The 23,336-nt window shown below is 40.7% G+C and overlaps 2 protein-coding genes across 4 annotated transcripts in view; both read right to left on the reverse strand.

Annotated features, from left to right (window-relative positions):
• Positions 1 to 7,327, reverse strand: part of LOC109713568 (callose synthase 9) — a 47,392-nt gene extending 40,065 nt beyond the window's left edge. Inside the window, exons 1-2 of one of the 2 annotated variants that reach the window (XM_020237686.1) lie at positions 7,155 to 7,327; positions 6,819 to 7,048 (exon numbers count right to left, since the gene is read on the reverse strand). In XM_020237686.1, coding sequence (XP_020093275.1) covers positions 6,819 to 6,959 — 141 coding nt within the window. In that variant the 5' untranslated portion in view covers positions 6,960 to 7,048; positions 7,155 to 7,327. Of the gene's footprint in view, positions 1 to 6,818; positions 7,052 to 7,154 lie in introns of both variants that reach the window. The other variant, XM_020237685.1, reaches the window with a different exon arrangement.
• The window catches only part of LOC109713799 (callose synthase 3-like), a 22,642-nt gene continuing 9,125 nt past the window's right edge, over positions 9,820 to 23,336 (reverse strand). The window contains exons 18-22 of one of the 2 annotated variants that reach the window (XM_020238002.1): positions 12,073 to 12,302; positions 11,185 to 11,982; positions 11,050 to 11,100; positions 10,604 to 10,789; positions 9,820 to 10,248 (exon numbers count right to left, since the gene is read on the reverse strand). In XM_020238002.1, the coding sequence (XP_020093591.1) occupies positions 10,000 to 10,248; positions 10,604 to 10,789; positions 11,050 to 11,100; positions 11,185 to 11,982; positions 12,073 to 12,302 (1,514 nt within the window). In that variant the 3' untranslated portion in view covers positions 9,820 to 9,999. The remainder of the gene's footprint in view (positions 10,249 to 10,603; positions 10,790 to 11,049; positions 11,101 to 11,184; positions 11,983 to 12,072; positions 12,303 to 23,336) is intronic. The other variant, XM_020238003.1, reaches the window with a different exon arrangement.

Consider the following 23,336-nt stretch of genomic DNA (forward strand, 5'->3'; position numbering starts at 1 on the left):
GGCGGCGGCGCCCACCCGCTCCCCACGAAGCGCCGCGCGCACCAGCCGCTCCCAATTCGCCTCCGCCCGCGACATTTCGGAGACGAGACCTCGAGAACACGACAACTACTCACAATCCTGAAATCGAATCCCCAAACCACGGACCATCAACACCGATTCCGAAGCTTCTTCCCGAACCACAAGCCAAAAAAAAAAAAAGGATTTAGAAGCTAATCTCTACCAAAAATGGCGATCACAAACAAGGAAACCCTAGATGAAGAGAGCCCTTACCACGGGGAAACGATCGAAGAACACGAAATCAGCGAAAAGAAACGGATCGAACGAGAGCAAAAGAGGGGGGGAAAAAGGCGAAGGGGTTTCCTCTCGATCCGAAACCCTTCGTCTTCGGATTCGGGAAAAGAGTAGAAGATATTTGAAAGAAGGGGGACGGAGTGGGGAAACGGAGGAGATTTGCGACTGGTGTTTATAATTATATATAGACCGTGAATCTCGAGGAAATTTGGACCGTTCTGATTCCGCGCACGATAGAACGTGTCCGAGGGAACCGGCGCACGATAGGACACAACGGTAAAATGAACCGTTGGATTTGAATAGCGTATCGTGCATCACGCGCGCGGTTTTAGGAAACCTCGTATCGGGATTGTAGCCGCCACGTCGGAGCACTAACTTGGTAAGAAACCAATGGTATTTTGACACGTCGACGATAGACCACCATTCGAATTTGAAGGGGTGAGGTGGCAGATATATATATTGGCTGAATCAGCTGTTGGTCCGATGACAGAAAAATATTTGATTAGCCTCGGTGAAAAACAAAACGTAAGGCCAGAATCATTTAAGTTTGGCCTAATTTATTAATTTTCGTTAAAAGTTAATAAATAGTATTTGAATGTAATGGGTTTAGATAGAAAATAATTATTCTGAAATAATTTTATCAAAGTGTTCGACAAAAATTTTTAGCTGTATCTTTTGTTAGATTTTTTTTTTTATTTGTCAAACTAAACTATCTCTTGCTTATTTTGGATCAATTATATCTTACAAAATTAAAATTTTCAGAAAGAAATCCGTAATTAGCTAGTTTCAGGCCTTTTCTGATCCAAAATATTTTAAATTCAAATTTTTTTGTTATTTCTTTCTATTATCATACATAGTAGAGTAATTAATTTCGTCTCTGTAATATACTTATTAGGATATTTTGAAATATTTGCACAATCCCCAGGTAAAATTGAATGAAGGATTTATACCTTTTAGCCAAAAAGGCCCGTCATCAAAGAAGATTGCGGGCTTATTGATAGTCATTAGTATTCAAATAAGCTGCAGAGAATTTGTAAGTTGGTGCGAGTAATTTGCAGTGATTGTGGAAAAACAAGTTGAGTTTGAGAAGTATTTATAGACGGTGGCTTGTTCCCGACACAAGTGAAAAAAAATTTGGTGGTTGATATCCAAGATCCCAAGTTTGAATACTACTTGATTCATATTTCCAGCTAAATTTATTTCTAAAAAAAAAAGCAAACGAATAGCATACCATCTTTCTCTCTCAAAAAAAAAAAAATTTATAGGCGGTGACAAATTGGGCCCCCCCTTTTTTTTATTGTTAATTTAGCTCTCTCTATTATGGGGATGGTGGCAATTGCTTAAGGGTGTGTTTGGTTCCACGTAAAACTGTCGAAAAAAAATTTTTGGTGGAAAAAAAATGTTAGTAGGAAAAAAGTTTTACGTCATTAGTGTTTGGTTTGTAGAAAAAAAAAATACTTTTCCATGACTGTTGTTTGGTTGAAAGGAAAAAAAATTAATGAAAAACTATTTAATATATTTTTTATTATATATTCTTAATATATTATTATAATTTTTATTTATAGATTAAATATATTTAAAATTATAATTACCATATTACATAATATATAAGAGTTATATAGTTAGAGATATTAATAAATATATTATATATTCACCGTTGTTTGGTTGTAAGAATAAAAAAANCGAGGGCTTAACAGCAATTTGACATGAAATGGGAAATGAGGCCTGATGGGTTGAATCTGGTTGCTTGTGGGCCTCGGGTGGGCTTGTTTGGTCCGAAACTACATGATAATCGGGTAAGCGGTTCGCGGGTCCGCCTACTCCGCACTATCCACAACCGGGCGGGGCTTGGGTCCGCGTTTTACACCCGATCCGGTAATCCGACCGCCCGCTACCCGCTATCGAGTTACCTCTTCCTCCGCTCTCGTCCTCCGCCCTCCAGATCCTGCAGAAGCCTCCGCCCATCTACCTCGATCCTCCCTCTTCTCTTTCGGAGCACCCAGGATGCCCTAGTCCTCATCGGAGTTCCACCCGAGCACCTTCCCGCCGTCCCGCTTGGCGCGCTTCCTCCTCTCCGACCGGCTGCCGCCCTTATTTTCCATCTTAACTAGTAAAACTGCTACTTTTACTACTCTCCCATACTAACTCCTATTACTACTATTTCTACCATTTATTCAGGGTTGTTACAGTCCCTTCCCCTTGAGTTCATCCTTGTCCTCAAGGATGGAACCTTGTGAACTGATTTTGGGAGCACCCATTTGCCTCCCAGCAGCACATTCTTCTTCTTCAAAAATGCTTCTTTTAAGCCATATTTGAACCTTTGTTCTGTTTTCTCACCCCACTTTGCGCCGGTTTGAGGTGTTTCCCAATGTGCCCACATTCGCCTTTCATCTCCGGCTGGTAGCATGGACGGCGGCACCTGTTGGGGCGGGGGCTCACCCTTCGGACCTTCAGGAAGTCGCAACCTGCTCGCAGCTAGACCTCCTCGCGTCAAAAGACTGGGCTGGTTCAGAGAAATGAAATGGGAGTTTTGGACTCCTCCTATCAGCTTCGCTATGTTGCTTGTGGAATATTGACTCCCAGTGTACACGTCTTCTCCTAGAGGGACTCTTACTCCTTTTTCTATCAGTCTGATATGTGTTCTCTGCTGTGCTTTATTTGATTGCCCTTCAAAAGTGTATAGTCCTTGCCCCGTCCCCTTGAACCAGCTCAAATTCGGGTCCTTCATAATATTTTCAGTAGTAATCGATGCACTGGTTGGAGGGTAGTAGATATATTTACCTTGTAAAATTCTCTCTCCTGTTGAGAAGTGGCATCTGGTGTAAGACCGCCTTCCTTCCAGCTTCAGCTTCATGTAGCAATGTTTGGGCCTATTTGCCTCCTTAACTCTTAAGCAACTGGCACCACCTTGCACTAACTGTTGTTTATTCCTTCCCTTTCCTGGCCAGTAAAAGAACTGATCATTTCTCTGATAAATTTGCCACATTCCCAAAGTGTGAAGTGCAACCACCCATTCTCCATAAGACTCCTTCAGCTTGGCTTGTTCGTAGGCCAATGATAAGAAACAAGGGTGAGGCATTACAAGCATGACTTCTAGTTCCTTATACCCCTTCACCAAGCTGTACGCAATGCAAGCTTCTTCCAGGTTAGAGTCTCGAAGTAGCATTTGGATCGTTGAGTCCTCAATTCTCTCCTGATATACTTCCATTGGCCCTTTTTGTATGTGGTTATTGAGCCCCTCGACAATACCAGCTAAGCCTAGGCTATTAACTCTCTTGCAACCTTCTGTAGTAATCGCCTTCGCCATTTCTTCAATTCTAATCATAGCAGATTGACCCAGCATACCTTGTGTTTTCTGATGGATTACCTTTTGTAACTTACTTGTCATGATTGATCTGTGAGAGACTTCTCCTTCAATGCTGCAAAATGTCACCTTGTTAGGTCCTGGATCAAAAGGCACTTGCCTATAGGTCTTCAAGTAATCAGGTCTGAGCACTAGATCAACTCCTTCAAGCCTCAATTCTCTTAGTTTGACCCAGATATTGTGATCTTGCCTTACTCCTTTGATGCTATGAGTGGTCACCTCGTTAGGTCCAGGATCAAAAACCACCTGTCTATTCTCCTTCAACCAGTTAATTTCAAGGACTAGAGCATAGGCTTTGAGTTCCATTACCTTTAATGTAGTTATGAATTTGTGATCTTGCTCCTTCCTCGCAAACTGAGAGCAAGAGTTTTTGTTTCGCACCATGTGACTAGGGTCTAATGTCACAATCAAGGGTGCAACAGTAGTAGACTCCTTGATACTTATAGCCTCAGATACATTCCCTTCTTCTACTTGTTGTAGCTCACTTTCTTCTTCTTTTGCTGTTTCTGATTCAGCACCCTCTTCACCCTTTTTCTGTGCTGGTAACATATGCAGGGAGCTATTCTTGCATTGCTTTCCTGCAATAAACTCCACTCCGTATCCACTGCATCGTCCTTGCATTTTCGTTTGCTGACTTGTAGCAGCCCCTTCTCCAGGATTAAGATTAAGACTCTTCTCGGACTTGTGAGTTGTATCTTCAACAGCTTTTATGATACTTCCAGTTTCAGCTGGAGCAGTGTAGGCATTTGAGCCATTGTGGGCAGGCTTGGGTGGAAGTGGCCGTGCTGCGAGTAATTTCAGCAGCTCCTCTGGTTTGCTAGCACTCTTGCTCAATGCTATCTCTGGCCTTCTGTTGATCTCCATCTGTCGATAATCATCACACTCTTGTTCTGATCCTACACCTTCAGCTTCATGTAGGTGATTATCCTCCTGCACCATCAATTCAGGCCTCTTTGCGGCTTCACAATTCTTTTGGCAGCTCTCAATAGAATTGGGTTGCTCGTAAGTATTAGACTCTCGGATTGGGTACCCCTCTTTCGCCGCTGTAAATCTTTTACAAATTGCATCGGAAAACTCGCTCCAATTCACCCTTGGTCGGTTAAAGAAATATGCTTGCTTCCAAAACCGTGCATCACCCTCTATGTGCATGGACGCTATGCCTATCCATTGTTGCTCAGGAACTTGGTATCGGTCAAAATACTGCTCGCAATTTCGTAACCATCCTTTTGGATCTGTTCCGTTAAAATCTGGGAAACTTATCTCCATGTATGGCATGTACTGTTGCCGATGTTTCTTTTCTATCGGAACTTGCACTACTGTCCCTTTCCCTTTAGCATGTACAGATCGGCTCCTAATTAACTCTAGGAGCTGTTCATGCCTGCGTGCATTCTCCTGCATCATGATTTCGTGCCTCTTTGCCTCTTCCTTTTGTAGTGCTTCAATTAAGACATCTAACTTTTGATTAGCATCCCGAGCACTTTGTAATGCTTCTTCAAAGCTTTTGTTATAGCTAGTAGTTTGTTGCTGCCACTTTGTTCCAATAGTCATTTTGCCTTCTATCCCTGGACAGTAACTAATTCTTCTCTTGCCTTGGTACAAGCTACTAGTGAATTTAAATCAGTTGCCTTGTGCTGAACCAATTTTGCTAAGCTATACAATGTGGGATCTACCTGCTTGAGAATTGTTCGCAGGAACCAGGTGGGAGCTTCACAATCGAGCAGAAATTAGCTCTGCTAGAATTGCGCGAAACTCAGAATCAGTGTGATTCCGCTACGGCCCCTTTTGTCGAGATCCAGCCGAAGCCGATTCTCGCAGCGCAGGTAGCTATGTCGCACCTGACTCTACAATTCCACGAATCGGAATCACGCGACTATCGCAGCACCGATCCCTGGGATCTCACTTCTCTTGATTTCGAATTTGAATCGGTTTTCGCTCTTTTGTTTTTTTTTTCCAATTGTCGCCCCTGGACGCTACTGTGATTGCTTCACTCTTGTTTGGTCTGAAATTATAGCTTGCTACAGTAACTACGCCGAGGTGCCAATGATGCTAAGCTGAGGCCCGGTGCGATTCTAATTCAATAGAATCCGCACTAGTCTTTACTACTACCTCGGTACAGCCTCAGTATGTTTCCTCTGTTGCTAATTGTGCTAGTTGGATGATGTTACCTTGTGCACGCCAATTGCTTGGGGTAATTCCCCACAGCTGCTGAGCCTCCAACGGTCTTGCTCCTGTTGAATTCCTGCTGCCCACGGCCCTGGGATAGTGCCGCTCTGATACCAATTGTAATATCCCTTATGGCTCGGGCTTGTATATTGCTGTTCTTGGTGCTTCTGGTTGCGGATCCGAGGTAACGTAATCGGTACCGAGGCTAGAGAGGTAAGGAAATAGAGATAGAAATTGGGATTGAGATAGAAAGAAGAGAAATAGAGGTAGAGAGATAGGCAGATGAGGATTGAGAGGTGAGGGTTAGGGAAAAGAGTTGAGATAGAGATAATGGATAGAGAAGAAGAAGGGTTTGGAGAAAGAACTTTTGGGGGAGAGATAGACTATTTCATTTTCATCGATACCTTCCAATTACATCCTATTAGCTATATATATATCCCATACAGCTTGTACTGAATTGAAATTAAACTATCCTACGAGGGCTTAACAGCAATTTGACATGAAATGGGAAATGAGGCCTGATGGGTTGAATCTGGTTGCTTGTGGGCCTCGGGTGGGCTTGTTTGGTCCGAAACTACATGATAATCGGGTAAGCGGTTCGCGGGTCCGCCTACTCCGCACTATCCACAACCGGGCGGGGCTTGGGTCCGCGTTTTACACCCGATCCGGTAATCCGACCGCCCGCTACCCGCTATCGAGTTACCTCTTCCTCCGCTCTCGTCCTCCGCCCTCCAGATCCTGCAGAAGCCTCCGCCCATCTACCTCGATCCTCCCTCTTCTCTTTCGGAGCACCCAGGATGCCCTAGTCCTCATCGGAGTTCCACCCGAGCACCTTCCCGCCGTCCCGCTTGGCGCGCTTCCTCCTCTCCGACCGGCTGCCGCCCTTATTTTCCATCTTAACTAGTAAAACTGCTACTTTTACTACTCTCCCATACTAACTCCTATTACTACTATTTCTACCATTTATTCAGGGTTGTTACACTCTGAGAATCTCCTCTATGTGCTCGTTGTTCGCCAAGCACGAAGGGACGATCCCCGCGATTCCGGTGACCGGGTGAGCGGCCGTGGCGGCGGCGCCCACCCGCTCCCCACGAAGCGCCGCGCGCACCAGCCGCTCCCAATTCGCCTCCGCCCGCGACATCTCGGAGACGAGACCTCGAGAACACGACAACTACTCACAATCCTGAAATCGAATCCCCAAACCACGGACCATCAACACCGATTCCGAAGCTTCTTCCCGAACCACAAGCCAAAAAAAAAAAAAGGATTTAGAAGCTAATCTCTACCAAAAATGGCGATCACAAACAAGGAAACCCTAGAAGAAGAGAGCCCTTACCACGGGGAAAAGATCGAAGAACACGAAATCAGCGAAAAGAAACGGATCGAACGAGAGCAAAAGAGGGGGGGAAAAAGGCGAAGGGGTTTCCTCCCGATCCGAAACCCTTCGTCTTCGGCTTCGGCTTCGGGAAAAGAGTAGAAGATATTTGAAAGAGGGGGACGGAGTGGGGAAACGGAGGGAGTTTGCGACTGGTGTTTATTATATATAGACCGTGAATCTCGAGGAAATTTGGACCGTTTGATTTCGGCGCGACGATAGGAACGTGTCCGAGGGAACCGGCGCACGATAGGACACAACGGTAAAATGAACGTTGGATTCTGAATAGCGTATCGTGCATCACGGGCGCGGTTTTAGGAACTCGTATCGGATTGTAGCGCCACGTCGGAGACTAAATTGGTAAGAAACAATGTTTTTGACAACGGCGACGATTAGACCACTTCGATTTGAAGGGGTGAGTGGCAGTATCTATTGGCTGAATCAGCTGTTGTCCGATGACAGAAAATATTGAGTTAGCCTCGGTGAAAACAAACGTAAGGCCAGATCATTTAAGTTTGGCCTAATTTATTAATTTCTGTTAAAAGTTAATAATAGTTTGAATTAATGGTGGGTTTAGATAGAAATAATTATTCTGATAATATTTATCAAGTGTTCGACAAAAAATTTTTAGCTGGTTATTTTGTTAGATTTTTTTTTTTATTTGTCAAACTAAAACTATCTCTTGCTTATTTTGGATCAATTCTATCTTACAATTAAAATTTTCAGAAGAAATCCGTATTAGGCTAGTTTCAGGCTTTTCTGATCCAAAATATTTTAAATTCAAATTTTTTTGTTATTTTTTTTCTATTATATATAGTAGAGTAATTAATTTCGTCTTTGTAATATATATTAGGATATTTTGAAATATTTGCACAATCCCCAGCGTAAATTTCGATGAAGGAGATTTATACCTTTTAGCCAAAAAGGCCCGTCATCAAAGAAGATTGCGGGCTTATTGTAGCAATTGTATTCAAATAAGCTGCAGAGAATTTGTAAGTTGGTGCGAGTAATTTGCGTGATTGTGGAAAACAAGTTGGAGTTGAGAGTATTTATAGACGGTGGCTTGTTCACGACACAAGGTTGAAAAAAATTTGGGGGTGGTTGATATCCAAGATCCAAGTTTGAATACTACTTGATTATTTTCCAGCTAAATTTATTTCTAAAAAAAAGCAAACGAATGCATACCATCTTTCTCTCTCAAAAAAAAAAAATTTATAGGCGGTGACAATTGGGCCCCCCTTTTTGATTTAATTTAGTCTCTTATTATGGGGATGGGCTGGCAATTGTAAGGGTGTGTTTGGTCTCACGTAAAACTGTCGTAAAAAAATTTTTGTTGGAAAAAAATGTTAGTAGGAAAAAAGTTTTACGTCATTAGTGTTTGGTTTGTAGAAAAAAAAATACTTTTCCATGATGTTGTTTGGTTGAAAGCGAAAAAAAAATTAATGAAAAATATTTAATATATTTTTTTTATTATATATTCTTAATATTATTATTATATTTTTATTTATAGATTAATATATTTCAAATTATATTACCATATTACATAATATATAAGAGTTTATATAGTTAGAGATTAATAAATATTATTATTATATCACCGGTTTTTGGTTGTAGAATAAAAAAAGAAAGTAAATAGAAAAATATTATATTTCTTTAGTATTATTAATTATATATCATTATTATTATTAATAGGCAATAATTATTACTATTAATTTAAGTATATTATATATTAAGTATATAATTAATATTAATAGTATATTATATTTAGTACTATAATAATCATATTAATAAATAATATTTATATATAATATTATGTAGTATATTTATATAAAAAAGAATATTATTATATATATATATATATATATATATATATATATATTAAACAGTGGTCCACGAGGAAAAGTTCACCTCGTGGACCCCATGTTAATAGCCTGTGCGCCCGATTTTTCAACCCGGGGGTTTTCGTTTTCCGCCCAACGCGAGCGGAAAACTAAAATGGCTCGTTTTCTGAGAATCTGTAAAAGAAATTTTCTTAATCTTTTACGGATAACCAAACGATAGGAAAAAAATTTTTAAAACCGTAAATATTTTTCGGAGCTGTTTTACGAGAGTCCAAACGGGCCCTTAGGAATATACCGAGAGTGCCCAGGGCCAGGGTTAGCGTGATCTCGGTTATTGGATAAGGCCGGCCCAATGTCAAATATGGCCACAAAGAAAGAACTTACATATGTTTAAACTATAAAAATTTACTGTTAATTATTACCACTGTAAAAAAGGAAAGAAAATTATATCCCTTTCAATCGTACACTTTCTTACTGTCTCAACTGAACATTGTTTGTTAAATTCAGCCATATAATTTTACTGAAATGAAATGACATAACATTTCAGCGTCTACTAAACTTGCAACATACGTAGGGTAGATACAGAATTAGATAAAAAAAAAAGAAGAAGATCTATTTTACTAAAACCATTAAATTTACTTTTCTACATAATTTCATTTAACTGTTGTAACTTTATTTTGTTAAATCTAAGCCAATATCATCAAAACTTCATCTGCATTAAGTTTTATAGCTGAATTCAATGATCATTCAAAAATTTTAAACTAAATTGATTGTGACGGAAAAGATACTTTACACACTTTCATATGTAACTTTCCTGAAGAAATAATTTTAGTCCGAATTGTAACAGCTTTAGTCCATTCTTATAATTACAAGAGATATACAATTGTGCTACATAAAAAAAAGGGGGTTCAAAATCCGACGATCCTGGAATTGAAAGGAGAAATGCACCTTATAAATATACCAGATCAATCCTTGGCGCGAGATGGGCGGTCTTTCTTCTGCCCACCGAGGATACGAGAAATTTGCAGGCCTCTGCTAAAGGCTTGGTTAAACAGCATGCGAGTTTGAAACTCGGAAACAAATGGGAACCAAGCTAGAAAGGCAATGGGGGTGAAGAGAAGCAAACCCATCATGATCTCGTAGCCACGTGCTAGGGCGCGTACCGATCCCCATAGCCCGGCCCGTCGAACTAGAGGCTTACAAGCCTGAGATATCTGAAGAACACATAAGAACAGTATAAGAGAATAACTAGGCAGAGGCCTTTTTGGCGCAGGTGGAGCTTTTGTAGAATCTTTTTTGTGCACAGTTATCCAAAGCAGTTAATTTTTTTTTTTTTTACTTTCAAAATCTCTCTTACAGCTTTTATTCACTCCAGAAGAAACAGAAACTCCTAACCGGAGTCTCAGATTTTGGGTTCGAAAGCTCATTTTAACTTCCCACTGCAATAAAAGCTCGAGATTATTTGTTTGCTGGTTTTTGAAAGCTTATATTCTTGTAGTAGTGAAACTAGGTCAAACTGGCATTCAATGTATGGTGAGCAGCAACTAAAAACAAGCTTAAGAAACTGACCAGAAGCAATCCCCATCCAGTAGGCAAGAAAGCTAGGAAGCACACGAGAATATCTTGCACTGTCATGTGAGGAAGGGCGATTAGAGTGATCAAGATGGTAACAAATGTTACAAATATCAAAAACTTGATCAGTCGAAAAACTAGCTGGAAGTTTGCGCTGAATCTCCGCCTCCCGACAGACACAGTCTAAGAGAGAAGAAGATTGAAAGAGAATTAGAAAACATAATATATATTAAAATAAAAATCCAATGAACACCAAACTGCATTTGTTCACAAACACGCAACCCAGAGAGGACTGGAATGGTCATGAGAAGATCAGTTCACCAGAAACAATACTAAGTATGAGTTGCAAAAGTGAATGATAAGGATCAATAAATCCGAGTAATCAGCTAGAGCTTCCTGATTGTAGTATCTTTTTTTAACCGAACAAAGAAAACCCCACTCACCTTCATAACCAGCAGTACCACCAAAATTACAAGCCATGAGATACCATAAACCTGAAAAAGAAATAAAGAATGATGACGGTATCCATTTTGCACAATGCTTAACTGAAGGAAAAGTTAACGGATAAAAAAAATTACCAAGACACTTTTGGTCTTTTTGGTTATGCTTAAGTGATAGACAAGGCCGTATTGGTAAATAAAGAAACGCAGCGATAACACAATCTCAGCCAAAATTCCGCGTGTTCCAGAGTACTTCAGATGTTCATGCTCCTTCTCCCACCACGACTCCCAGCTTTTTTGTGGAGGCACACCAATCCCGCCGCGGTTGGTGATCCACTTGTTCCAATCAGTCCAGTCATCAACAATCTTTTGCCACTCGAATCCTGAGGGATTAAATAGAAAAGGCGCAAAAAGCCATGCCCCTACCATAAACCACATAGATATTGTGATGAAAATGTACGAAATCGTCGACCTATATGACTGGCCAAAGATTTGGTAGACGACTAGCAGAATCATTAGCTCAATGCCCTTTATGAAATGACTTCGAGAGTAAAGCCTGTAGTTGTCTGCGAACTTAGCATGGAAGACCACGAATCCACGACCCGTGGGTCTGTATTCAGCACCTCCATGAAGTAAGGTTCTTCCATAGTAGTGGGTTTTAGTTCCAAGAGAAAATGTGAAGAATACAGATGATAGTTGTAGCTGCATCAGTATGAATTCACTTAGGGCTTTGCGGAACCCTTTTTCTAGGCCAATTTCCATCATCATTGGGAGGGCCATCAGAAAGCCAAGCTGCACAAAGGACTGGGAGGCGAGAGCAACCTGAAGGGACTGGTTATGAATAAACCTTCTACCAGTTGCAAGGCCTTCTTCTAGTCCACTTAGGACAAGATAAAGGCGCCCATAGAGGAAAACATAGACAGTGAGAACTGTCACCTGCAAGTTAAAAGCATAAGATTTACCCCTTAGCATATTTGTAGACTGATTCCCATGAAGGATTGAGAGACTTTGTACAAATCTGCATACCAGGGTACTAAAATAAAAACCCACAGTGGTAAAGTAGCATGACAGCATCCTAAAGAAGTCAAAACGGTGTCCAAGCCTGTATATGTCACGACTCAGGGTTTGCTCACCATTTCCATCTGCTATCTTTGCTTCGAATAATGAGATCTGGTTTAGGCCGACATCTCTTCCCTTACCAACTTGCAGGTATTCATGATGTGTAACACTACCTTGACGAAGAGTCGAGTTGAAACCTAAAATGGAAGCCACAATCAGTGTTACATAATTTCGTGAAAAGCTTAGAAAAATTTGAGCGAATTGGATCCTTCCATGTTTAGAAGAATGTTTACATTCGAATCGACTTAGATCTCTCAGCAACTACATATCCAGTTATTCCAAACAAGTAAGCAGCAAAAATGAATGACAGAATATGAAGGGCCTGTTCAGATTGCCGAACAGCACCAATAGGCTAGTCAGGTGCCACCATTGAAACATGGCCGCAAGAGCTTTTTCAAGGTTTTCCACTTTGCCTATGGATTCAACAATGGCATCCAAAGCTTTGATGGTGGCAAGGGAACTGCAGGAGGGAATGGTGAATTCGTACAGAACCGTCAGACACAAAGAAGTGCAAGGAAAAAAAAAAATCGCCACTAATCATAAATTGATTAGATAAAGGGGGATTAAAGAAGGGTTTAGGATGCGTGTTTCTAGAACCCATGTAACTTGCATCTAAAGCCCATGAATTAATCCCTTGCTCTTGCTACTTTCTTTTGGTTACTTCTCTATTAAAATCCTTTCTTTTGGTTACTTTCTAATTATTTTTTTTTCTTTCTTGTCAGACCACTGCCGCCCCATTCGTCCCCTTTTGCCACAAGATCACCGTGGACCAGCCCAAAGCACCCCTTCCTGCCATTGAAGCTTGCTACAAAACTATTGAAGAAAAGCCTAGTTTTGCTTTTGGAATATTAAAAGCTAAATTTAGTTTTCCACCAAAGCAAAAGCTCCAGATATTTCATTTGGCAAACGCTTGGTTTCTAAAAGTTTTTGCTTTCTAGAGTAAATAAGCTATTTCAAATACCAGATCAAATAGGAACAAATATGGCCACATGATCAAGGTGCAAGTCTCCACAACTGTAATCTTCTATAGAATACATAATTTGGCACTTCCATCACATCAAGAAAATGGCTCCATATTGAGCCACATCACTGTTTTAGGGAGAAGCCAATGGGAGCATGCAACATGTCCAGAAAAAGTGTTGGACGCGCCCGGTGCACCGTAAACTAACTCTAAAAATGTGCATAAAAATTTTTTTTCGTAGTATAATAAATTATTTAAATATTTTATACTACACATATTATATCATATATTATTTTACGGTATTAATCATCAGATAGTTCAACAATCATCATATATAATGTATGGTGTATGGAGCTTTAGTGTACACTAGGTGCAACGGAATATTTTTCCTCTCTCTATACTTTTTTCCGCTATAGAGAGTTGGGTCATGTCAGAGAATTAGGAAGCAATGCGTGTCCCCTTCAATTCTCCAACTTCAACTTACTGCATGCACCCGATTATTATAGATATAATATAGATATCCCTTATATTATATTATTATTATTATATTATTATATATTTTATCTATAGTAGATATATAATTTGGCAGTTGGCTCACATCAGGAGCCCTCGGAGTGACGTGTCCTCTTTCCTATCCCTCCTCCACTTCAACAATATTGCATGCACCGGTCTATTAAAATATCACATCCACCAAGCCTATTTCCTCCTTCCTATCCCTCCACTTCAACAATATTGCAAGCACCCAGCCTATTAAAATATCACATACACCAAGCCTGAACTTTTTTTGAAAATGACCCTGTAGAATTTTGTAATTGGCAAAATGACCCTCTGAAAAATTTATTTGTAAAACTAACCCTCCTTTCGCCACGTCGGCGTCACCTCAGATTTTTCTCGCAAAGACGGTGAATCGTTCACCGTCTTTGCATATCTCTCATGAAGGCGGTGAATGGTTCACCGCCTTCATAAGGCTGTAAACCATTCACCGCCTTTAGAGCAAATACACCGCCGCTTCCCTTACAAGGCCACCTTTCCAGCTGCGAAACCCGTGCCCTCGTGAATCATTCACCGTCTTTATTGTAAAACCCCCACCCAGCCAAATTTGGCCAGTCCTGGAGGCGGAGCTAAAACAGAGATAAGACGGTGAATAGTTCACCGTCTTTAGTGTAAACACCCGCTAGGGCGGACCTAGATAAGACGGTGAATCGTTCACCGTCTTCACCCTACTTAATGAAGACGGTAAACAATTCACCGTCTTATCTAGGTATACCCAGCCCGAGACCCCGACAGCTCTCCCTCCCTCTTCACTCTCTTTCTCTCTCTCCCTCTCTACCCATCCCTCTCCAGGAGCCGCACCCGGTCGTCGCCGCCCCCGGTCGCCGCCGCCCCTACCGACGTCGCCGCCGCCGGTCGCCGTCAACCCACCGAGCCGCCGCCCGTGCCACAGCAACCCACATTGCAAGTATAAACCTCTCTTAGCTAGTTTAAACTAGGTTTAAACCTAGTTTAAACATTTACACCCATTTTAAACTAGGTAACGTTGTTTAAACCTATAGTTTTTCACTTTTAAACCAAGTTTAAACTAGGTAACCTAGTTTTTAAAAGTTTAAACTAGATAACCTAGGTATATGTTTAAACTAGGTATATGTTTAAACTAAGTTTAAACTAGATAACCTAGGTATATGTTTAACATTATGGAACTAGGTTTAAACCTAGTTTAAACTATGTTTACCTAGTTTAAACCTATATTTACCTAGTTTAAACTAGGTATATGTTTAAACTAGATTTAAACAGTTTAAACTAGGTTTAAACCTAGTTTAAACTTTTAAACCCAGTTTAAACTAGGACCATAGTAACATGAGATTTTTAGGACCATAGTAACACTTCCTTTATTTGCTTGTTGCAAACTTTCTATCATTTAGTTATCATTTCACTTAAGTTTAGTTTTCACAAATGAGAACATGGAGAATGCTGTTGATTATTTTTCTATGTAGTTAAAATGGCTAGTCGTCGAATGTCTCTTAGTGCTCATTGGGATGGACAGTTAGATATGGATGGAAATGATCCTCGATATTTCAGTGGTCGAAAGAAATTGATCGCGATTCGTTCAGATACGACCTATGCGAATTTTGAGAGGAGAATATATCGTTTAGTAAATTGTAATAGAGAAGAATGTTGTCTTAAATACACAATTCGATGCCCTACGGGATCGAATGAATATATTGCTCATGATATAGTAGATGATAAATCATTAGAGGGATTAATTGAATTGTTTGAACATTATGGATGCGTGTCACTATACATAGAGAAAGATTTATATCCGTCAGAGACACAATATCAGTCGCAAGGCTATTACACAAGCCTGCTACATAATGATATCGATGTGGAATTTCCGAAAAATCCAGTTGATGACCGTGAAGTTGGTAATGAACCAGGCGTAAGAATGACAAGGTCAGTAATATATCTCAAGATTGCGGTGAATATTTCTTTTAATTATGAACTGCAGACAGAGTCAGTCTCCACGTGCGTAACCCTCGACGTCACGTGCACAACCCTCGACTTCACGTGCGCAACCCTCGACGTCACGTGCGCAACCCTCGACTTCACGTGACGAACCCACGATATTTCATGCACCTAATGAAAATTACGATTGGGGGTAAAGAAAATTTTGATTATTTAATTAATAGTAAGTGAAATTTATCTACTATAGTAAACATTCGGGACCTATTGCAGGCTATCTACGTCCTATATAAATTGGAATGAAGTTCTTGATAATATTGTCGATGAAGGAGGTGATAATGACGGTAATCAGGACGATGCACCCATTCATAATGATGGTGATCAGGAGGATGCACCCATTCATGATGACGACAATCAGGAGGATGCACTCATTCATGAGGACGACGATTGGAATGATCTAGCTGTTGACACTGAAGATGATCACGATGGTGGATTAAATTGCCTTGCAAATGTCATTTACAGTTTGAATGACGACCCGCATGTAAACAACGAATATGTAGACAATCCTGACGAGGAACTTGATTTTATTGACCATCCGGAGCAATTTCCTACGGATAACAATTGGATGCAATAGTATATTGTGAATTCGAGTGAGTTCGATGTTAGACGTACCAATTCCGATCTACCTAGCATTGACGGGACTTGGCTCCGTAAAATCTTTAATGATAAGGCATCTTTAGTGAACGCTCTAGATCGATGGCACATTACTCACAATGTTCAGATGAAGGTTTTGAAATCCACCAAAACAACTTATACAGTGAAATGCACAGTTGAGGGATGTCCTTAGAGATTACACGCTTCGGTTCCTAAAGATGCAACATATTTCAGAATTAAGACATATGCGGGTCAACACACTTGTGTTATTCCAATGCTAAATGCGGCGCACCGTAATTGTACTTCAAATCTCATATGCCAAGTAATTCTCCCATTAATGAAGGCAAGACTTAATATGACGCTAAAAGAAGTGCAGGAAACGGTGCGATCCACTTTGCATGTTCAAATAAATTATTGGAAGGCTGGCAAGGAGTAAAGCATTACAGATTATTTAAGGGAGCTGGGAGCAGTCATACACAGACTTGCCTCGGTATCTTACTATATTGCAGAGTACTAATCATGGAACTTTTTGGCGGCTTGATCATAGATGGCCATCAGACGGAATATGTCAGTTTGGTCGTGTTTTTTGGTCATTTGCTCCTTCTATTCATGGATTCGCATATTGTCGGCTGGTGGTGAGCATTGATGCCACTCACTTGTATGGCAAATACGAAGGCCATGCATTGATAGCGATGGCTATCGATGCAAATGACAGCATTTTTCCCTTAGCTTTTGCAATTTGCGAAGGCGAAAATGGCGGAAGTTGGCATTGGTTTTTACATAACTTGCAGCATTATGTTATACGCAATCGACCGGTTTGTTTTATATCTGATAGATTTGGTGGCTTAAAAGAAATAGTGGCTGAGTTATATCCTACGCGATAGGGGCATGCACATCACTGGTGTCTTCGACACATGAAAGCAAATATGGCTAAGCGGTTTAAAAATGAATCGTTATTAGACAAATTCTATAGTATCGACAGTGCTCCAACATTGGTACAATATTATAAACTGAAAGAAGAGTTACTCGCGCTAGATCAGGATGCTTGGAAGTGGGTTGATGAGCTCAAAGTATACAAAGAGTATTGGGCGTGGGCATTTGATGGAGGGCGACGATTCGGGTTAATGACCATCAATATATCCGAGAGTTTAAATGGGGTACTTAATGGAATTCGTGCTCTCCCTATAACGGCATTTGTCGCGGAAACTTTTTACAAACTTAATATTTATTTTTTAAAACGTCGTGAAAATGGTGAAAATATGACGGCCACGTTAGCACCTAAAATATAAAATCGGATTACGATGAATATGGTGACTGCGCGGGGACACATTGTATATCGATTTGGGCCTATTGAGTTTGAAGTCAAAACAGGACACTCCGAATACAATGTTACCCTGAATGGACCAGAAGCGGAATGTGATTGCGGCGAATTCAAGCTAACGGGCATACCTTGCTCGCATCTTTTAGATGTCTCCAGTAATTCACAAAGAAGAATAGATTATTATAGTCTTTATTCCCATTGGTATACTGTAGAGTGTTATCGCCAGACATACGCATCGCTTTTCCATCCAGTTCCAGACAGGCGCTACTGGCCACGACCCCTGGACCCACCAATTGTACTGCCTTCAGTGAGAAGGAAAAAAGGTCGACCACGATCAACACGTATTCGTAATATAATGGACGCAACCAGTGGGCGACGAACAAAATGCAACATTTGTAAGCAGGAAGGTCATTATAGAAATACCTGTCCACAAAATACAGAGAGAGCACAACAAGGACGTCGATGTAGGACTTGTTACCTAACTTACTAGTATTTATTAAACTTTCAATATTCCAATATTCAATACGCTTTTTGCTAATATGTTACTAATTACAAATTGTTTAATATTGCAGATAGCAGATCTAGAGGAGGAGGCGGGACCGGTTGATGAGTCCATCCTGACAGAGCAGCATCTACATAGGTCTTCATTTATCACGACTGATGTGAGAGCAAGAATTATTTCTCTAAAAATTATCTTAAGTATTAATGCATATAAATGTTGTTCTAACTAAATTTTTGTCACTGTAGGGATATCGCGGGGTTCAGTTCATAGAGCATGGCCGCAAATTAAACCAGTGGGATCTTGATCATCCAGCTGTGCTAGATCTGCTACAACAGTCTGGATTCTATTATATCTCTCGACTTAGGCGTCTGCAGCTGGATCAGTCTTTATTAGGAGCTCTGGTCGAGAGATGGAGACGGGAGACCCAGACATTTCACTTCCGCCACGGTGAGATAACGATTACACTTCAGGATGTGGCGGTTATTTTTGGTCTTCGTATCGCTGGAGCGCCTGTCACGGGGACTATAGTGTATCCGTGGCCAGAGATATGTCAGGCACTTTTAGGGGTTGTGCCGGATGACATCCGAGCTGGGCAGATTAGATTAGATTGGATATACCAGCACTTTCATCATATACATTTGGATGCCCCGGCTAGATTAGTTGCAGCCACAACACGTGCATATATGTTATATCAGATTGGCTGTAGTTTATTTCCAAACCCCACCGGATATAGAGTTCACCTTAAGTGACTGCCACTTATAGCGGATTTTGATGCCTGTGGCGGTTTAGCCTGGGGTGCAGCAGCACTGGCCTATCTATATCGAGCATTGGGATCGGCTGCATTAAAAGTAAAGGTCGAATGCTGTTGCTTCGCGACATTAGTACAAGTATTATGAGTAATATATAATAATTGTTATATAAAGCTTCTCCTTTTTAAATTCACTTGTTTAATTTATTGTCATTTATTTATAGATTTGGGCGTGGGGCCATCTTCATGTCGGCCGACCTACTAGCGTTGGAGCTATTGCCGACATGGCTGATTGCCCTTTGGGTTGCCGGTATGATATATAAATTTGATACGTATTACATTTCTATATATACATTTGCAACTAACACGTATACTTTTCCAATATTAGGTGGACGAACGCCGGCGGGTTACGTTTTGGAACAAACGTTAGAACAACGAATATTGAATTCTACCGAGATGAGTTAGATCAGCAGAGAGAGTCCCAGGTACGTATTAATGCTACCATTTTTTTTAATATACAACGGTATTAATGCATTAAGCTGACTATTATTGGCTTTTACACAGATTACATGGCGGCCGTACACAGATGCTATTATAGATGCGCTACCGGCATTCTGTGTACAGGGCAGTGAGGTATAGCGATCGAGGACGACACTGATTTCTTTTAATATCGTTGAGCTTCACGTGCCGGATCGAGTCCTACGACAGTTTGGTCTCCTTCAGCATATACCCATTCAAGTGGAGACCATCCGTCACGTCAAGTCTCAGGGGCGGCCAGATGAAGATTGGACCCATTTTCATGCAGCACACATCGAGAGATGGGGACAGAAATTACAGGCCATTATTGACCAGCATCCGATTGTCGGTGATGACCCGGTACAGGCGACTTCTATTTATATGGAGTGGTATTGGCAGATCACGAGAAGATGAATTTCTCGTCCAGTACAGCATCCACCATTGACTTACCAGCCTCGGGGCCAGACCGAAAGAGCTTTGGTACGATCACTCATATGCTAATTATTTTTTTAATCATATATATATTATAGATTGCCAAAAGTGAGTTTTTATCGATAATGCAGGTGGACGCATTACGACAGTCTCAGTATAGCATCGAACAGCTAGTTCGTGGTCGACTTTCTTACGATGCGATGCTGGAGACATTGACGGGCATGTATGCCCATATTGAGTCAGTACTGGAGTACATTCCTTCCATACTTGTTGCCGCTGATATCGGAGGTCAAAATTTTGGTCATGCCTCGACATCGGGTCATCACAGGAGACAGTCACCGACATCTACTGGATCATACTCGAGATCGAGCCTGCGAGTGTCACGATCTCCATCTACTTATGTTGCAGATATGCCCGCCGCCCCTTCAAGATTTCCTTTCTTGCCATTTGACTTGGACTCGCTTCCGCTGCCAGTCTCTCGAGAGCACTTTAGATTTGTCTACTCTCGACATCATGCCGCGTCATAATCACAGGCCCGCCTAACATCTACAGCGGCCACTATCGAGGGTGATCGACCTGAGCCAGAGGAGACTCAGGCGATTCCAGAGCATCCCGAGGGCATTATCATTGCGGATCTCAATCAGATGGCCGGTATCGAAGCACTTGATGACGTACCTATTGTAGAGCTCGATGTACAGGGTGGCCGTAGACGTGGACGTGGTCGTGGCCGAGGACGTGGCCGAGGACGTCGAGGGAGAGGAAGATCGAGAGATTGATTGTATATTTTTTGATTTAGAGAGCATACTTTGTATAATATTATATAATACTTTATTTAGATCATATTTGTATATTTGTCTGTGTTTTGTTTGATATTTTTATTCGATTGATTGTATCTTGTTATTCCACTTGTGATGTTGTGTTTCTTGTTGGAATATTTGTTATCGTGAAAATACTTGTCTCAAACTTATTGAAATTGATTTTAAAATCGAGCTAAAAAATATATCACCTGATACTGTTTGCACTAAAGGCGGTGAACCATTCACCGCCTTTAGTGCAAATCCCCCCACAGCCCTAAAAAATTTGGCTAAGTCCTGGACTGAGGGCTGTTTGCACTAAAGGCGGTGAATGGTTCGCCGTCTTTAGTGCAGCAATAACAAAACGGTGAACCATTCACCGTCTTATCTGTGCTTTAGCCCGGATTCGAGGACTTAGCCAAATAAGGCTGGATGGGAGTTTTACTCTAAAGACGATGAATAGTTCACCGTCTAAGGGAGACGGTGAACGATTCACCGTCTTATCTACGTGCTGGCTACACTGAGAAGGCGCGCGGCAAGGGCACTGAGAAGGCGGTGAATGGTTCATGCCTTGAGAAGGCGGTGAACCATTCACCGTCTTCTGAAGGGCACTAAGGAGATGCGGGGGAGGGAACGCACTAAAGGCAGTGAATGGTTCACCGCCTTATAAAGGCGGTGAACCATTTACCGTCTTAATCACGGACTTACAAAGACGGTGAACGATTCACCATCTTTGTGGGAAATATCTGATGTGGCGCTCACATGGCGAAAGGATGGTTAGTTTTACAAATAAGTTTTTGGGAGGGTTATTTTGGCAAATACCAATTTCTACAGGGTCATTTTATAAAAAAGCCCCATATTTTTTAATTATTAACATTTTAAAATCTATAAGATATATAATTTGGTAGTTCCATCAGACCACAAAAATTATTAGTACTACTTATCAGATATTCTTATCAATCATCTAATATTCGCGGTGTATAAAATATTAGTATACACCGGGTGCAAGCAAAGAATCTCCTCGTTTTTTTTTGGAATTATAAGTAATCTTTCTTAAGCATTCTCAGCATCGGGTGTATATAAGAACATACACCAAAAAATACTTAAAACCTTTAATAGAGATTTTAAAATTTAATTCAGTAAACATATTTAATTTATTAGATTTTGTAATTCAGATATATTTAATTAAGTTTTGATATTAGAAATTACACCATGTGCATATAATATATGTTGATTGACTAAAATACTATCGACCAGTTGCGAAGTGCGGGCCCTACACTAGTCAAAACTATATTAGCCCAAATTCGTAGTAAGATTGAATCAAGTACTCTCCTGTTGTTCAAATCAGGCTACGGCACCTAGTGATGATTCTCAAATAGCAAATAAGACAGCAATACTATAACTTGCCTGCAAATATGTCTTCACTCAGGTTAATAATCTTGGATGCTTTACAAACTCCACCCCTGGTGATATGGAAAATCCTATCAAATATGTCCGGATGACCATAGTGGAAGCGAACCCTAGAATAGCAAAAAGAAATATAAGAAATATAAGCCACAATAGTTTGGTTGATACCTAGTGGTTTAGCGCAAAGAAAATCTTCTAAGATCAAGCTAGTAGACATGGAATATTGATAGCAAAGCCAGCAAACATGAAAAATTGAAAGCAATAGAAGAAACTACAAACTCAAGCTCATGTTGAAACATCCTGGCCACAGACACTCACATGGTAAGAGAACAAATTGCAAGGTTTTTTGTCTAAAATTACAAACTCGCCTTAAAGGGTTTGCAAGTAAACGTTGTCCGATAGTCACAAAGCTAGTCTCCTGGTTCGACATAAACCATGCAAGAGAAGAAACACTGGCAGGACACCAAAAAAAAAAAGAGAGTTGTTAGCTTTCTCATACATAAAATAGAGTAGACAATGCATAAAGCTCCGTCTAAAATTCAACTAGTCCCTGACCTGCCAGTGAATATATGCTCTCTAACTCCAAGTATTGATGGATATCTAACACCATCGTGTTTCTTCAAAAACTCTTGCAACAAGTTCCTCATTTTAAGTGCCTCCTCCATGTAGTTATCCTGCAGAGTGGAATTGAATGAGCTATAGTTGAATGTGGCCCAATTACAGAAACTGCAGGCTGCAAAGTACCTGGTTCATGTCAATAGTCTGTAGACCTTCTCCACGAGTATAAATTGTGGCATGGTTTTGATTTTCAGGCTTTCCTTCACCCAGAATTGCAGGGCCTGGAAGCTTTATCCGATAAATAACCTTCCAAAAAAGAGTGAATAATTAACAACATTAAGTTCTTTGTGTTTTGTAAATTTAGAAAAGACAAAATATATGACTCTCTAAACTATAGGTCTTTTTGAGGATAGACCCCTCCATTATATTTATTTCTGGTCGACAACCTCTCAACTTTTTTGCTCTGATACAACTTTTTTCTATCAGTATAATTGAAAGAATTTCATTAAGGCGGTGTTTGGTTCCCCGTAAAACCGGCTTGAAAAAAAAATTTCGATGGAAAAGTAAAATTCTGACGTTTGTTTGCTCGTAAAAATTTTTTTTCGGAAAAGTTCTTTTACATATACCGAAGAAAATGGATGTTTTCGTTTTCCGCTCGAAACGAGCTGAAAACGAAAACAATGGCAGAAATCGCGGCGTTGGTCGTGGAGGGGGGCAGCGGGCGCGCGCGGTCCACGAGGCCACTTCGGCCTCATGGACCGCATGAGAGGGAGGTCCACGGTGGACCTCCCTCTCATTCTCTCTCTCTCTCTATATTATAT

Source organism: Ananas comosus, linkage group 8 (assembly GCF_001540865.1).
Source record: "Ananas comosus cultivar F153 linkage group 8, ASM154086v1, whole genome shotgun sequence".
Classification (NCBI taxonomy): domain Eukaryota; kingdom Viridiplantae; phylum Streptophyta; class Magnoliopsida; order Poales; family Bromeliaceae; genus Ananas; species Ananas comosus.